Below are 16,725 nucleotides of genomic sequence, written 5' to 3'. Positions count from 1 at the left end.
TCTCGGTTAATTCATACCTTGCCACGAATTCCAGAACCATGGACAGGCCAGAGGCGCAATCCAAGACCATACTTCAACTTAAAGCCATACCATAAGGGGACACTTACTTTCAATTCCAAAAGCATATTTGGAAACGGAAAGGACTCTTCCCATCCTTAAAAAGTTGCCTGTTCAGAAAACAAGGCTTATCATTCCCTCTTGCTGCATCCAAAATAAGAAGATAACCGTGCGTGCGAGGTGGAGAGAGAGAGAGAGAGGGAGAGAGAGAGCTACCAAGTCGATATTTCAAAGGTATCCACGATACACCGACCAAGAAAAAGAATGGAAGCCTTTGAATTTCATTAATAACGATAGAATGAATTGAGTGACAGACAAAAGCAATTGCTAACCGCTATGCCTACCCTGTTATCTCACAATTACACAAGGAATCCCGCCTTCTACTTTTCTCTAACTTAACCTGACAAGCTATACATCTAAATCGACGGGATCGGACCTAACAATCTCAAAGGGAAAAAAGATACTGGACTAGCTGTGCTACACGAGGAAAGAATCGTATCCTAATACAAGTAGGTCAGTAGCTTTGTACAGTGTCATGGTACAGACAGACTTCGTGCTCTACCATCCGGGAGGCATCCACCTCGGTGCCAAAAAACCAATGCCCAGCCAATGTCAAAGCAGAAGCCAAACTGGGCCTTTTGATGGAAACCCGGCTCCAACTTATCTTTCCAGTGTTCGTTCCCAAAAAGACTAAAGTTTCACCATCTAACCGCGAATTCACACGAGAATGACTCTTCTGGCCAATCTGAACAGTCTTCTGATGTTCGTGTAAGCTTGTCTCAGTTTATCAGATATCTAATTGCCAGCTCGCACAGCAGCACTTGCTCGTCTGGCTCAACAGCACCACGTCAGGCATGTAAAATCTAAGTCTTCATGCTCTTTGACCTGGCAAATGTCAAGGGAACTCATCGTTGATCTGACAGGAGATTGACCCTGTCAGGAACTCATCTTTGCTGGCAAGGGTCAAATGAACTCGTCATTTGCTCCAATATGAGACCAATCTGCTTCCAAATCAATTAGGAGCAGCATCAGTCATTGCAATAGAGTGCCGAACGGTCATCAGGGCCGCTGCATTGACGGAACTTCATTTCCAGTATAGACATTGGGAAACAGTCACCAATCAGCTATTTACACCCTTCTTTGTAAGGCTAATTCCCTTTGCCTTTTCCATTTCGGCCTCCTTCTCAGCCTTTTTCTTCTCCAGTTCAGCCTGTTTACAATTTTCTTCATGTGCTCGCCGGAACATTCTCACAAAGTTAAGGAGAGTTGCTGTAACTGCTTGTTCATGTAGCAATTTCAACAGAGTTAGTTGAACTACTGCAGCAAATATCTCTAATCGGCAGAAATAAAAAAATTTAATTAAAACACAACTATAAAATAACTTGCAACAAAAAATTATGCAGTCCGCAAAAAAAAAAAAAAAAAAAAAAATTATGCAGTCCAATTGGTTATGTCTGACTAAAGACTAGTTAGACTTTCTCCTTTCTTGCCGAAAACACTAACACCTGCAAAAGAGTTCTTTGTCATTAAACAAAAGTTTCCTATCTAGGCTCCGGTCTACCGTGAATATTGTTTGTCTAGAAAAACATAAAACAGCATGTGCTGACGTTTGGTACCCATTATTGTTAGTTCTTCTAAGGACTTTCGGTCATTGCAGCTCTGTTTACTGACTCAACTACATTGTCCAATGGCTAATGAGAGCAACAGCTGAAGCTTAATAGCTCAGCAGTGGCCATCCAGTTGACAATCATGGCTGTTGTGGTTGGATGATCAACAAAATTGGTGATGCCCGACAGTCGGTGGTAAAATTGGTAGTAATGCACCTTGGGCAAAGCTTGGATGTCAAATGAACTGTTTCACAGGGGTATCTGGCCAATCTGTGTTGCTAACCATTTAGGATCAGTTCAAAGTGATTATTACTTGACAATTACTAAGATTATAAATGAAGTGATGTGCTTAAAAGATGACTGGGTTATTTTGCAGAAACACGTACTATTATCCAAGTGGCATTGTTCATTAGCTAGTTTCCTTAGCCATAAGAAATATGCAATAATTGGAAAAGAACAAAGTATGGGATTAAATCTAGCTACATTGGATAAATGTGGCCAAGAAATTCATCAGGTAAATGGAATAGCAAGCGGCATATCTTCCTTTCAGACTTGTTCTCTACACTGCAACTAGATAAAGCAACAGATTTTACAAAATGTCAAATAAGCCAAGATAAATTCTTCATAGTCTTCTAAAATTTAATCTTTGTTACCTCCTGCAAATTATCTAGCACCCGATGCAGACACCTAAAGGAAACCTGCCATTAATCTAATAATCCTCAACCCTTTCACATAACCAACCCGACTCTTAACAAAGTTCCACTATACGATCTTACAGTGAAGTATCATTGACATATTTTTCAACATTCTGTTTATTGACATAAGCAAGGCCTTTTCATTCACAATCTTAACAATGACAATGCAGATTGCCTTGACAACAAAAACACCTCATGAACTTCGCCCCCACCAAAAAACTGCGTCAACAATATTCAGCCAACAGCCTGAACCACAACCTTCACAAAGGAACTAAGATAAGAGGACACTGAGGATTTCCTAAGAGGACACTGATGAGTTCCCAGGTTCCAATAAATACTGACACTACAACCGACAATTTGAAAAGCACCATCCTGGGATGTAATTAGCCGTGATAACATATAATTTGCAGTAATAAATGCACGAGAAATTGCATTACTAGCTTACCTTGCTCAAACGGGCAACGAGCTGGATCTTCATTAAAGTACAATGCAAGTGCATCTGCGTTTCTTCCCTGCACATTAGTAAGGGGTATCATTACCATACAATGTCAGATGCCATCATTTCATAAATCAACAAACTAAAATTAACCGGCACATTACCACAACTGAATATAAATTCGTCAATGATGTGACCTCAGCCTCAGCAACACCAATAAATTCTTTCAAGGTCTAGACAAAGCTTAAAAGAAGAAAAAGTTTAGCAGAATGTGGTCATTACAGGCAAAAAAAGGTTAACCAACAAATTTAGAAGAAACATACAGACAAGAAAAATAGATGATAAAAAAAGGGAAAGTAAACCATCAGCATGCTGGCATCGATGTAAAACTATGCAGCAAAAGTACATGGGAAAAAAAGGAATAAGTAATAACACCTGCTCCTGCTAACTAAAAAATAATAAGGATGAAGCAATTAATCAATACAGAAAGGAAAGGAAAAATAAGTGCCCCCTCTTTGCAAAGAAGGATGAAAAAAGTGTATCTTTACTAAAGATTGTAACTTGTAAGTAAAGCATGCCTGATCATAGTACATGAAAGGAGGATACCTTTCTAAAAATATCCGAAACAGGGCCATCATTTTCAGAAGCAGTCAGTTCCTGCTTTACCTTCTCTAATCCTTTAATAATTGCTTGCATTTCTTCAGCTAAAGATTTCAGTTGTATCTGCAACAAACGAAGACCAAAATTGGCATATGTGTCTGAACCAATATAACTCATAATGAGAAAGTAGTATTACCTTTGATGCAACTTCCAAGCTAACAAGATCCCGATGAAAATCAAGAAGTTCTGGCGAGTGGTCAGCAAGTTTCTGGGCACATGAAAACCAATATCAAATCTTGAATATAAGCTTAGAGTCATAAAAACTATTCCAAGTTAACATGCATAACAGGAGAAAATTATAATTCACAAGGCAACGTTATGATAAAACTGGCACAACTCCAGGACACAAATTCTCACAACTTGTAGATAGCTGAATACCCCATGCATGCACTGCCCGTACTTTCTATCTAAATTTGTCTTTCGTTTTACTGTCGATTACAATTATTGCGTAAGTATATATATGCATCTAGAATGTACAAACTAGCAAAGGAGCCAAAAAATTGAAAATAGCCAAAGGGACTCTACAAAGACCTGTCATAATGAGTTCTAGAAAGAACCATAGCATATTATTGTACAGGAAAAGATATTTTAATTGGCTTAGTCTATGCTGAGTTGCCAACAAATTCAGAGTTATGCTGGGCGAGTTGATGCATTTTGAACACAGGCCTGACAAATTGAGGGCATCAGCAGAGCCATATTTGACAAATGGTGAATCCCCATAATTCAATGCCGAATTGATCATGCATAACATGGAGCAATTTCATTTCAAAATATTTCTCCTTAGTACTAATCAATTATGACAATACTTAACTCAATTTACTAATGCATACTTCAAGTGCTTTCCACATGTGTCCATGCAGGTGTGCAGGTGTGCAGGTGTACTTTAGAGACTTAAGAGGAATTCTGAAATTGTAGTAACTGTTTAAAAGGGGAAATATGAACTGCACAATTAGCCACTCCAAGAGTACCACCGCCCCTCCCAGTCCCCCCTGTAGAGCACATTGCATACTAGTTACCTTAATGAAAGCAAGCAAGATCACGGAACTTTGTCTTTCTACTAGACAATTAAAGTGGAAGCTTGTGTTTTAACTTGTTAGAGCGTTAAATTTGTAGACCGTGTCTTTGACTAATAGTCGAAGTTCTTAAATTAATTTTTACAAGCATCAAAGCAAGAGATTATGTGTTTGAATCTCCTCAACTTCCTTATGTATCTCCCTAATATCAATCAGTTTTCAGTGTTTCAAGTTTTAGACTAAATCCAAGCTCATGCATGAGGGGGAGTAATAGAGCTTTTACTTGATAACCACAATTTCCACCTTCCTACTGGAGGGACTACTAGGGTTTAGATGAGAGGTCTTTTAAGATAATTTACTGAAGCTGAGAAAATAAAATGCACATTATCATCCACTATTGAGAGATGGCATAGAAGCTCAGTTGAAACTTAATGTTTCCAATCCAAACAGTTAACCATAGATATGTTTAAATGGTCATCAAAATTTTAACGTGGAATACTTAGACTGAATAGCAACACCTGCAGATCATAGGATGATGACTATTCATACAGAACGTCTAACTAAATAAGGAAATCTTTCCATACAAAAGAATATGATCAATGCTAATATGCTAGATATACTTAGGCTTGTGTGTCATTTTCAAGGAGAGATTCCAATCACCCAATAACCCTTAAATAACCACCATTTTGAGTTTTTCCCTGGATCAGGGGAAACAAAAGCAAATAAACTATCAAAAAGAAGAAGCTTACAAAACAAAAATCAGGATAACATACCTTGCAGAGAAAATGCATGAGAGTCATCTTGTTATTAGTAGCACGCGTATCGGTAAGTTTTAACAAACTGTCCAACTTAAATCCGATTGCAGATCCTGTGCATTTCAACAACTTATAATAAGTATTGGTGGAGAGGACGCCCATGCTTGGCATGAAAGTATAAAACAGTAAGTTGAACAAGTTCAAGCACACTGAAGATTGTAAAGCACAAATCACATACTAACATTGTTTTACTCCCAACTTATATGACTAATGTCCAGCACTTGTGCAAGCTTTTCAAATAGACATGTGGATCAGTCAGATTGTAATCATCTTCTGTTATGCATTATGGTTGCCCATTAAAAAAATGTGAATCAAACGATCATTCACTCAGTGTACCAAATGTATGATCTTTCCAATAATCATCTTTTAGTAAATTTTAGATTCGCATCATCCTTTTCATCCAGCATTATCTTTTGCAAGTCATAGACAGCTATGCTGAATGCCATTGAGGAGCTTTGGTCTTGTAGGCACTCAGCTTTGACTTCCAAGAATAACAGAAAGCGTTGGGAGAGGTTAGAGAGTGAGACTCAGTCTAATCAAAAGTGAAGGAAAGATTAACGACAATTCTTTGACTGCTTTCCAGCTGTAGTCTGTTCATTTTCCCTCTCAAACCTTGTGCTTGCTTGGTTGCACTTATCATTGCATACTTCCTCTATAATGGATTTAACTAAAAGTGCTTACTCTATCCCCCCCCATAAAAGGGCTTAGCTTTGCCCCAACAGGAATCGCATAAATTAAGATGGGAGACAACAAAAATAGGTATGGATCCTTTTGGTAAGATGCCAATAAGAAAAGTTGATAGACAGGACCAGATGAAAAATTTATCACCGGTTATGTATCTCTACCCTTCTAGAACATATTGCATGCAAAGAATAAAATCTCAATCTGTCTGGGCTATCACATGTTATAGTGAATTTCCATTCCACAATTACAGGTTAAGAACCTCTTGCATTCTTCAAAAACTGTCTTAATTGAGTTCATACTGGTAACTAGAGGGCAAAAAGCCTCATGTCTCAACCAGTTAGACTAGCTTTTGTGTGTCATGAATGTCAGAAACTCCGGAACTGCTTCAGATTTTTGTGAATTTCAACAAGAATTTGTATGGAACAAAGGTAGTGCAAAGTAAAAATCAAACGAATGAATACCACTGAAGAGCTTGACTCAAGTAAAGGGTTCTTACCTCTTGCAGTCCCTTGGTTCAGCATGTTTCCCAAGAAGAGAATTCTCTTCATAATCTCCTTCAATTTGAAGGAATTACGGACCTGACGTGACAAAGAAAAAACCTAAGTCATGACAAGGCAAAAAATAAAACCTCTAGTAATTTGTAATAAGTTACATACCTCTTCGCACGCAGAGTTCACAGTGTTTAGGTTCTTTCTAAACTCGGAAATCTGCAGAAGATGTCACTAATTAGAAGATAGGATTGCATAAAAGCATTCCATTGAAAAAAATAAAGCCCTGAAACTTGGCTACTAAATGCAGATATCACCGAACCTGAGAGCCGAACTGTATTTTGAAAGAAAATACTCGCAATTTTGACTCCACCCTTGGCACTTTCATTAGCTCCAAAAAATACTGCAAAGACAACCAGGCAAAAAGGACATTGAAACAAGACGGACCTGTGGAGAAAAAGGAGCAGCTAAACAACACCACACTTTTTGTTTCTTTTTTTTTTTCAGTGGGTCGGGGAGGAATAGATCTCATACATGAGAAGAAACAATCACATTGAAAAGAAATTAAAAAAAGAGCTCATACTTGTCCACAAAGTATAAAAATTAAGTGAGCAAGAGAATTTCCAACCTGTTCACACTTTCCAAGGCTATCCTTATCACCGGTATAGCCCTGCACAACATAAGGAAGAGAGAAATTAAAGAGGCCAAAAGAAGAGAGGTTGAGGAAAAATTGCACCGATCTTCAAATAGAACTCACTCAGATACAGGGGACAACTTTTTCAGTCCAGAAATTAGGGAATGGCTAAATACTCACCTTCAGAAGTTCCATCTCCTCTTTTGTCGGGCAGAATTTTATGAGGTTTTCCACCTGATCAACATCTAATACTGACTCATCCATTGCTAGCACAGCAGCCTGGGGGAAAAAGATATAATGCAATACCATTTCGAACTTTTAGTTTGGGACTCGTCAAATTCACAGGATGCTAAAAGGCATTTTAACGACAGAAAAGGGGAAAATCTTGAACAACCTCTAGACTCGCCTTAGAATGCATCAAACAGATGAAGAGAAAATATGAAAAGCACATGTTCTCTGCCACATTTAGCTTACCATCATGTCAGAAAGGGGCATCTTAACTTTTGTGAGCATAATCTCTGTATTATTGGCCCTTCTCAGGTCAATCTGCAAGTCAATGAGTGAAGTCTTACAAAGACGATATTCAAGACAAAGATTTATTTGCATGATGAAAGAAAACCTCAGATGAGAATCGCAGAAAGCAGAAACATCAATCAAACACCAAAAAATGCACTATTGTCATGAGGCATCTCTTTAGCTTCATGCAAATGAAGAAAACAATCACAGATGCACAAATGCAATTTTCATTTGCGGTAAATAATTCTAAAACAGCATTTCCAGAAAACATCTCTGCAGCATCGCAGAAATAGAACCGAAGCCATGTTAATTCTGCAAGAAACATATATATAGTATATATGCAGTAAATATTGCATATCCAACTAAAATTTCCATTATACATCCTTCCATCCAACCTTTTGAGCATTTTCCCATCAGGAGAATAAAAAGGCAAATGAGAATATTCTACCAAGTCAAACGTGAATATCATTATCATTGGTCATGTTACTAGATAACCAAAGTTGAAAGCCATAAAACCACCAGACAAGCCACCAGTTCAGACATCAATTATTTACCATCATACGTCATTGCATACTAAATGATATAGATGATATGTGACCACAACTTCAACGCCCTCTAATAGAGGAGTCACGTTTAACCTTTCCCAAAGAAAAGTAGTAGTATCATTGTAGCGTCTTTTATGAGCATCATTGCAAGGAGTTCAAGGATATTAGAGAAATGACCCCTCTCCTTAAGTTCAGATACATAGATTTTGCAATGCTAACGCGGTACGAAAACCTAAGCTAATTTCTTCCAGTCATATCAAGAATAATATACAACTATACTGTACCTTGATAATTAAACTCTAACAACAAATTCTCAAAACAACAGGCTGAAATAATCAACTAAATTGGTGGGGAATTGGTACATCATCTGAATGTCAGAATACTGCAGCAAAATGACAAATCCCCTCTCACAACTAAGAAATATATCTCACACGACATGTATTCTAGCACAAACGTATCCAATTACCAGGTGGACTTTGTCAGTTTTAGATCCTGTCGATTTTCGCCGCCCTCCAGATTTACCTCCTGAGTCAGCCGGTTTTGCTACGGCTGTAGAAAAAAGGCTCTCCAGCTCTGAAACATCAAACTCGGACACCCTGTATTAAGCAAAAGCTATGGATTAGAGATGAAAAAGTCATTATTCACAGCGGAGTCTCTGATCCTTTAAAGGTAGAGCAAAAAAGTTTCTCATGATATAATATAAACGGTAAAAATATCATTGAAACGATGGATACATTTGAGGTTCCCCAAATCTTTGCAGCTCATCCCATAAGCTTCCTTGGAGTGCCCGTGTCACTTTGCTCCAGTGCAATGGCTTCAAAGAAGATCGGCGAGGTGCTGTGGCAGCACCAGAAGGGCGTGCTAGGCCACGCCCTCTTCCAGCAGGCAAACCTCTTCCATCACTTGCAGCATTTTTTGCCCCAAAAGGTGGAGGTGGAGGGGGTCCACCGCCTGGGGGCCTTGGCGCAGCAGGAGGGCCTGGAGCACAACCTCCTGGAACTGGTGGTGGTGGTGGGGCTCCACGCATTGGAGGAGGTAGAGGGACAGCCCCACCAGAAAGCGGTGGAGGAGGTGGTGCTCTGCCCAAAGGCGGCGGAGGCGGTGGGGGAGCTCCTCGCAATGGTGGCGGAGGGGGTGGTGGAGCTCCCCAAGAAGGTGGGGGAGGTGGAGGTGGGTTTCCACGTCCTGGAGGTGGTGGAGGAGGAGGTGGAGCTCCACGCAAAGGGGGAGGCGGTGGTGGAGGTGGGGTTCCATGTGATGGGGGAAGTGGAGGAGGAGGTGGAGCTCCACGTAAAGGGGGAGGTGGTGGCGGAGGTGGGGTTCCATGTGATGGGGGAGGTGGAGGAGGAGGAGGTGGTGCTCCATGTGATAGGAGAGGCAGGGAGGGAGGTGGGGCTCCATATGATGGGGGAGGTGGAGGGGGAGGGGGAGCTTCATGTGATGGGAGAGGTGGCGGCGGAGGTGGAGCTCCACGTGATTGGGGAGGCGGAGGGGGAGGTGGAGCTCCACGTGATGGAAGAGGGGGGGGCATAGGTGGGGCTCCACGTGCTGGAGGCGGAGGAGGTGGAGGTGGGGGCATATGTGTTACAGGAGTATAAAGTGAAGGAGCACCATGCGTGGAGGGTGGGGGCGGCGGCGGAGGAGATGTAAGCGTCACCCGCATAGGAGGTGGAGGTGGAGGTGGAGGAGGTGGTGGTGGCAATGAAGGAGACATGGAAGTAACTGCATGACTGGAAACTTCTTGTGTGGCTAATGTAGATTTGACCAACAAAAAAGGTGGTTGGGGAGGTGGTGGGGGAGGTGGCGGGGGAGGCAAACTTGCTGATGTTTTGGAGCTTATTAAAGAAGACCCAGATGTCCAAGGGGGTAGAGGGGGGAACACCACTTCACTAATTCGCCTAGGCGAGAAAAAGGGCGGCGGTGGAGGTGGAGGCGGAGGCGGAGGCGGCATAGACTGTGTAGTGCCTGATGGAAGAGATGCAGAAGGCTGAGAATGGTCATGGGCTTGAAAATCATGCAATGACAGATTATCGCAAGGAGGTGGTTGGGGGGGAGGAGGTGATGGAGGGGGAGGAGGTGGAGGTGGAGGCGGCAGAGGTGGAGCAGTCACCTTTTGCTGTGGGCTTAGCCGCAGAGTCGTATCTGGAGATTCCTCTCTTGTCGATGGTTCTGTACATGGAGGGGAAGATTTGTGAGTCTCTATTGCAGGGGCAGCTGGAGATAGATGGGACTTTTTAGAAACTGTACCAGACTCTTTTGAAGAAACTGCAAGAGCAGGAGGTGCGCTGTTATATCTAGAAGGTGGATATGATACGTGCATTGAATTGGTGGGAGAACCTTTATTGGGAGGGATCCACCTAGTTATTGTGTTGCCCTTTGCTTGTCTCCCGTTAGTGCCCTGGGATTCTTGCTGTTTTATCTTCTGTTTTGAAGCAATTGAATCTGAAGATGATTTAGTATGATTCAATGGCAGCTTCTTTGAAGTAGGTGGCACAGACTTATCAGGCTTTTGCATACCCATATCAATCGACTTCTGCTGTGCGGATCTGGACTCTGCCTTCTTCCGTGTAGGGAGGTCTTCTATAGAATATCCATTTTCAAGCTCTTCATTTTTGTCATGCAAACCACCTATATTTCTTGGTCCTCCATCTTCCAATGCCATGGAATCCAACTTAATATTCCCATTATCTATGCCTATGTCCTTCACCATATGGAGACCAGGATCCATAGCCTGATGATTCTTATACTTCACATCATCCACAACAATGTCTTTTACAGCATCATATCCAGAATCTGCCTTCACATCATGTCTGAGGTTTCCATCATCTGATGCACAGTCTTGAAATGAATGAGCATCCACGTCCTCCTTCCATACTTCTTTTACATCACCATCGTCAGGTTTTCCTTGCAAAGTACTTACATCGCTCTCCCCCTTCGCTTCTTGTGCATCCACCGCATTACTGAATATCTCTTCAACCTCAAAGAACTCCTCAGGTGTAGCAGTTTCGGCCTCATTTCCATCTTCAGCAGTCATGTCTGAGGTGGGATTAGGGACAACAGCATCAGCATCCACAAAGAGTACCTGGTACAGAGATGAGTAAATGCACTCAACTCCCGCAACACCATGAACTGAACATTCTTAGACAAAAAACAAGGGATTACCTCCGCCTTGAAGTCTTTCGGGAACTGATCCTTGGCTTCCCACAAAGCATCAACCTCATCACGGTTCAGCACCAATATATTTGACCGCACAAAGGCTGTGTGAAAGACAATTCTAAGCATCATCTCTTCTCGAACTAGATCCTCGTCCAGGTGGATACACTCGAGAACAACATCACCTTGGACACGGCATTGAATATCCATTTTGACCAGCATGCTTTCCGCCTGCAAGATCAAATATAAGTTCATTTGCAATTTTACTTATTTATTTACTCTCCAATTTATTTTTATTACCTGTAAATAAAGACGGGCATGCTTTTTCATATTAGAACTTGAAAAGAGAAGCTTAGAGCTTCTATTGGCTGGTGTTGAAGGGTCCTGACCATACAGACGAACAACTGGCCTACAACCTTTGCCTCCATCAAAAAGAGGAAGATGTCTAAGAATCAGGCAATCCAAAAGTAAAGGCGTATCAGAAGGAGGCCAATCTGAACCCAAGTTTCTCCTGGAAATGTACTGCAGATATCTCAACTGTGAAGGCTGTGGATTTAAAGGAGACAGAAGATGAAGAAGCTCCTTAGGAGCTTGCTTGTAGACCATTTCAAGAGTCTTCTGCTCTCCATTATACTGTTTACGATACAAAAGGAGACCAGCAAGCATGAACGCAAGCACAGGCCAACCTCCCCTTTCACAATGCATCAAAAGCACATTTTGTTGCCCTTCCAATGACAACCAGCTTTCACTTGATTTGAGGAAGTGGTGTATCATTTCAAGTGGCAGCAGGGGACACCCCTCATACTGCCGCGGATAGTCCATCACCGTCATGTCATAATTAGACAAGATGTCTGAGATTTGACTCCGCTTCTCCCCTTCTCTAAAGTTAAAGACCATGAAAGAAGCATCAGGAAAGTAATCCTGAAGCTGTGCTACAATGCCACCCATGTAGACCTTGTACTCATCTTCTTCCAAGACATCCGTTGAGAAGCAACAATCAAAAACTGCAAGAGAACAACATTAAAAAAAATAAATGAAAAAGACGAAGCCAAATTTTCATGTTCGGTACATTGAACAGTACTAAAGCCAAGCAACAACAAGAACGGGATAAATCAGCTCAATGTTGCACATATTAGAACTTTGGACATGGCTTATCCCACCAACAACGAGTAGAAGCATTTTACATGAGAAAGATCAGAAAGAGTTCCACCTCGTAGAAGAACCGGTAGCAATTTTGACCTAAAAAGTAGGGACACAAGATCGATCCAAACATTCCCATAAAACAAAATGCCCTTGCATAAGTGTGTCGATTTTTTAGAATGAACATCATAAACAGTGCTGAAGGTGTTATGAGCAATTTAGCATACTACAATAGAGCCCCTTTCCCTCGGGAAATATCAAGAGAGGACTTCACCCTGTCAATTGCACTGTCTCTCTCTCGTGATATCAACTACCAATAGGAAAAAGACCAGTGCCAACTAGCTCGGGTAAGCAAAGAACGAATGGAGAATCAAGAAAACGATACCCATTAGTGGATAGGAAATAACACAAAGCAGCATGTCAACAGTGGAAATGGACACGCCGTAAAAAAAAAAAATAGTCATTTTTTGCGATGATTTTCAGAGCCACCTTTTGGCTGATCAGGTGGACTTTCACTGTCCTAAAACAAACCCAGCTCGAGAAACACCTCTAGATAAAAATTCGTCAAAGTGGAAAATGAGCAAACTAAACCAGAATCGTGCAAACCCCAATTTGACGGATGATAGTTGCACCCCAGCACAACTTCGCAGAATGCACATCAAAAGAACCCAAATTGAGCAAAAAATCTACCTAATTCGACGAGGAAACATCAATCATGCAGCTCCAAAAATAACAACAAATGGACAGATTGGTCTGAAAACGCGTGAAAACGTACCATAGACTCTCTCGGAGATCTCAAGAAGCCTATCTGGCGGCTTCCGATAAAAGAAACGTCTGAACAGCGCCATCTATGTGGCGCTGTTTCTCCGGCGATCGGATCCAAAACTTTGATTCCGTCGGGCGCACACGAGCAGATGAACGTTACAAACCCAATAACATAACGGATCTCGTGGCGCTCAAATCTCAAAACTCCTTCACAATCCACCAACCGCCATAAATATGCGTCAAAACAGATCTACCCAAGAATTCTTCCCGCAATCAATCAAAATCAATCCGAACCATCGGGGTCCGAAGAAACCCAGCTGAAACGGACAATGCCAATCCCAAAAGGGGGCGAGCAGAGAACCGATTGAGCCGTAATTGTTGAAAAAAAAAAGGGTTCTTGAGGGTGGGAAAGAAACGGAGAATTCACAGTACCGAGCTAAGAATTGGGGGAATGCTGGAGGTGGGTGAGGACGAATTAGGGTTCCGATAAGGTAGGGCGGATCAGGAGAGGGACAGAGAGAGAGAGAGAGAGAAGTGGACTGAGATGGAGAAGAGAAGAAGAAGAAGAAGAAGAAGAATACACACTAAGGTGAGACCATGACCCTCCTCCTCTGCAACACGAGAGCCTGGAGGGAGATGGCCAAAAAGCTGGAAAAAAAGGAAAAAAAAAGTGAAAAAGAAAATCGGAAAATATCGTTGGGATCAAACTGGATTAATGAATGGGATATTACAATTGGATCGGCGTGTCTGTACACGTGGCAATGACGACTCCCCCCTTTTGTTTTTAAGACACGACACGATCCGAGAGATAGAGAGAGAGAGAGAAAGAGGGACAAGCAGGACTAGGAGTGCGTTATGCGAAAGCTCGTTGCGTCACAAAAGCTTCGGATCTTTCTTTGGTCTTCCTCCATCATCATGATTTTCCCAAGGATGGGTGCAACTTTTTTAAGTAATTAGCTAGAAATCAAAACGGTACATTTGTTTCGAGAGAATTTTCCTAAAAATGGTCGTCGGTGCCGCTTGAATCACTTGGCCGGAGAAAACTTTCTCCGTTATCGTAACACTTTATGTCCAGATATTTTCGTAAATAATATAGATATCTTTTTTCTTTAATTTATTTTTGGGAAGTGATGGTAAGTAATTATTTTGTAGGAAATTATTTTCAAATCATTTGTGCTCCTGAATGTACTAATAAGCCTTTTGAGCTACGAATTTTCTAATACCCCAATTACTTGCGCCAGTCCATAGAATTAGGTTTTTCGCTTTTATTTAGGAGCTATCACATTTCCTCCTTTTTATTTTGGAGAAGTTAAAAGAGCTGCAACAACTCGATGTGGTAAAATTGCTTGTATTAGTGACAAGTTACCAACGGCAAACCAAGCCCATAAGTACTCGGACATGAAATTTATTGACACCTTCACGATATTACTGTCAAAGGAAAATTCATCGGTATTCTCGTATGAAATATTAAATTACCCATCGTCAATATTCTTTTCTGGTTTATTTGGAATGAGATAGATTATCTTATTTACTCAATTTAACCACCTCGTTGAAAGTGTTATGAGTCTTTTTTTCAAATAGATGGTACTCAAATAATTCCAAAATAACGAAAATCTCTCCTTAGTTTAATTATATGTTCTCCGGAGATTTCCTCTTTAAGGAAGCATGACATTGCTGTTATAAATTTTTAAAGTACGAGATGGGTAATTCACTGGCGATTTTATAAATTTGTAGAGATCTATTTACCACTCTCAGAGACAGTTTTTATTATTTTTTAATTAGGATTTAAGATATATAATTCAAGTATTTACTAAGAAACACGAGGAAAAGTTTTATTTTAATTTTCGATGGGGCAGGTTTTAGCAAATCCCCAAAATTCCAAGTCTTTTTACAGCAGATGGGAAGGATCATCGCGGCGCGTGCGTTTCCCTCCCGTCTTTTAGCGCGTCACGGATATCGTAAAGCTCCTTTTTTCCGGGCAACTGGCAATTTTCGGGCGGGCTGCCACGTCATCATTGAGATTGCTATTTTTTTTTCCCTCTCTCTCTTTGTTCTTTATTTTCCCCCCTTGAGAGTAGTTATTTCTTAGTTTTATTTTCTACCTTGCAAGCACCCACAGTCCACAAATCATTAATTTTTTTTATTTTTGCAGTAATTTGATTATTGAGAGGGAATTTTTTAGGGCTTTATATTTCGAATGTTATTTCATTTTTTTCAAGCAATCCAATTTATTTTGGGTATGCCTGAATCGCAAATTTTACTTTCTGTTTAATCAGAATTTTGCGACGCGTGCACATTGATTTTTATTTCAAGTTCGAAACGCTCAGGATAATTTCGCGAAAAGCAAAATATTTGCACATAGATTCACATGCGATTTTCATTCTTATAAAAAAATTTAAGCAATATTTAAATTTCGATGAGAAAAAATGTAATTTTTTTTTCTTTTAGACCAACTCAAACAAAAAGGCATTCTTCATCAGCATTTAAAAAATATTCTAGATTGCATTTCCACATACTTATTATTAGCGCATTTAGCAAAGGCGCTCATCGAGCATTATTACATTTAAATTTCATCGAAAACGAGAAAACCCGTTTTCGATAAGGAAACATTTCAGTAAGATGCGAGCGAATCAAATTCCAAAGTAATGGCGGCCTTACGCGACAATACACACGTTCTCCGACATCTTAAACGAGCTCGTGTCGTGCGTCTGATCCATTCATACCGACTCGTGAGTCAAAAATCTCACTTTTTTTTCCTAAGCATTGATGGGAGGCTGCTCTTGGCGATCCGTCGGTCCATTGTTTTTGTATGTTTTCATCACGTAGCCCCACAGGAAAAAGCTTTTGGTGATGAGGTGGGCCGCTTCTTGCTTTCTCTTTTATGCACCAATCAATGCATGATCGCCTCATCTCCTTCTCTTTTTTGTTTTTTGTTTTTTTAAGCAAACCATAACCCGAATTCGATCTCCATTTCTTGCATCTAAAGCTCCAAGTGACCAAATGAGATTATTCACCCCCAAATTACTGTAAAAGTTTCGTGCCCGATACGGGTTTAAGTATCTGCTTAGTTCGTCGCAAATTCGGATGTTCGAGATTAGTGAGCTCAGAATCGTAGTCCCATCGGGCATGACGAAAGTTAGGAAATCTCTGCACACGCGCAAGTAACGAAGGCCCGACTGTTCTTCGCACTTAATCCTCCAAAAGGGATTCATCGAGCTCATCGTAGTGAGCGGCAAGCATTTGCTCCAACAAGGGAGGGATTCCTGGGCTTGATTCCTATGCAACATAATGTAGGCATCGAGAAAGTAATTTCCGACGTAGATTACTCGGCTAAATTAGAATTGGGTGATGCGGTAAATGACGTTCAACTTTCGGTGAATTTGTTTCGCAAAAAATAAATGATCTAGAGAATTTTTTTATTTTTAACAATGATAGTTGGAATGACTTATAAAAATGAATAGACAAAATATATTTCCATTGTTCAAGATAATTGTGTAAAAATTGGCCTATGATGGAT

The 16,725-nt window shown here is 40.8% G+C and overlaps 1 protein-coding gene across 1 annotated transcript; it reads right to left on the bottom strand.

Annotated features, from left to right (window-relative positions):
• Positions 1-314: 314 nt before the first annotated feature.
• LOC115741992 (formin-like protein 20) lies at positions 315-13,866 on the bottom strand. Its single transcript, XM_048281543.1, has 17 exons — positions 13,219-13,866; positions 11,604-12,307; positions 11,313-11,534; positions 8,885-11,232; positions 8,617-8,746; positions 7,564-7,635; positions 7,270-7,368; positions 7,084-7,125; positions 6,778-6,858; positions 6,624-6,674; positions 6,464-6,545; positions 5,242-5,336; positions 3,592-3,663; positions 3,402-3,518; positions 2,960-3,028; positions 2,805-2,871; positions 315-1,332 (listed from the first exon to the last, which is right to left on the bottom strand). Exons 1-17 carry the CDS (start codon positions 13,289-13,291, stop codon positions 1,178-1,180), a joined length of 4,479 nt encoding a protein of 1,492 aa, XP_048137500.1. The 5' UTR covers positions 13,292-13,866; the 3' UTR covers positions 315-1,177.
• Positions 13,867-16,725: the final 2,859 nt, after the last annotated feature.

This window comes from Rhodamnia argentea, chromosome 6, assembly GCF_020921035.1.
Source record: "Rhodamnia argentea isolate NSW1041297 chromosome 6, ASM2092103v1, whole genome shotgun sequence".
NCBI classification, from domain to species: domain Eukaryota; kingdom Viridiplantae; phylum Streptophyta; class Magnoliopsida; order Myrtales; family Myrtaceae; genus Rhodamnia; species Rhodamnia argentea.
Note: the sequence above shows the minus strand (reverse complement) of the source record. Positions and strands in the feature narration are given on the sequence as shown.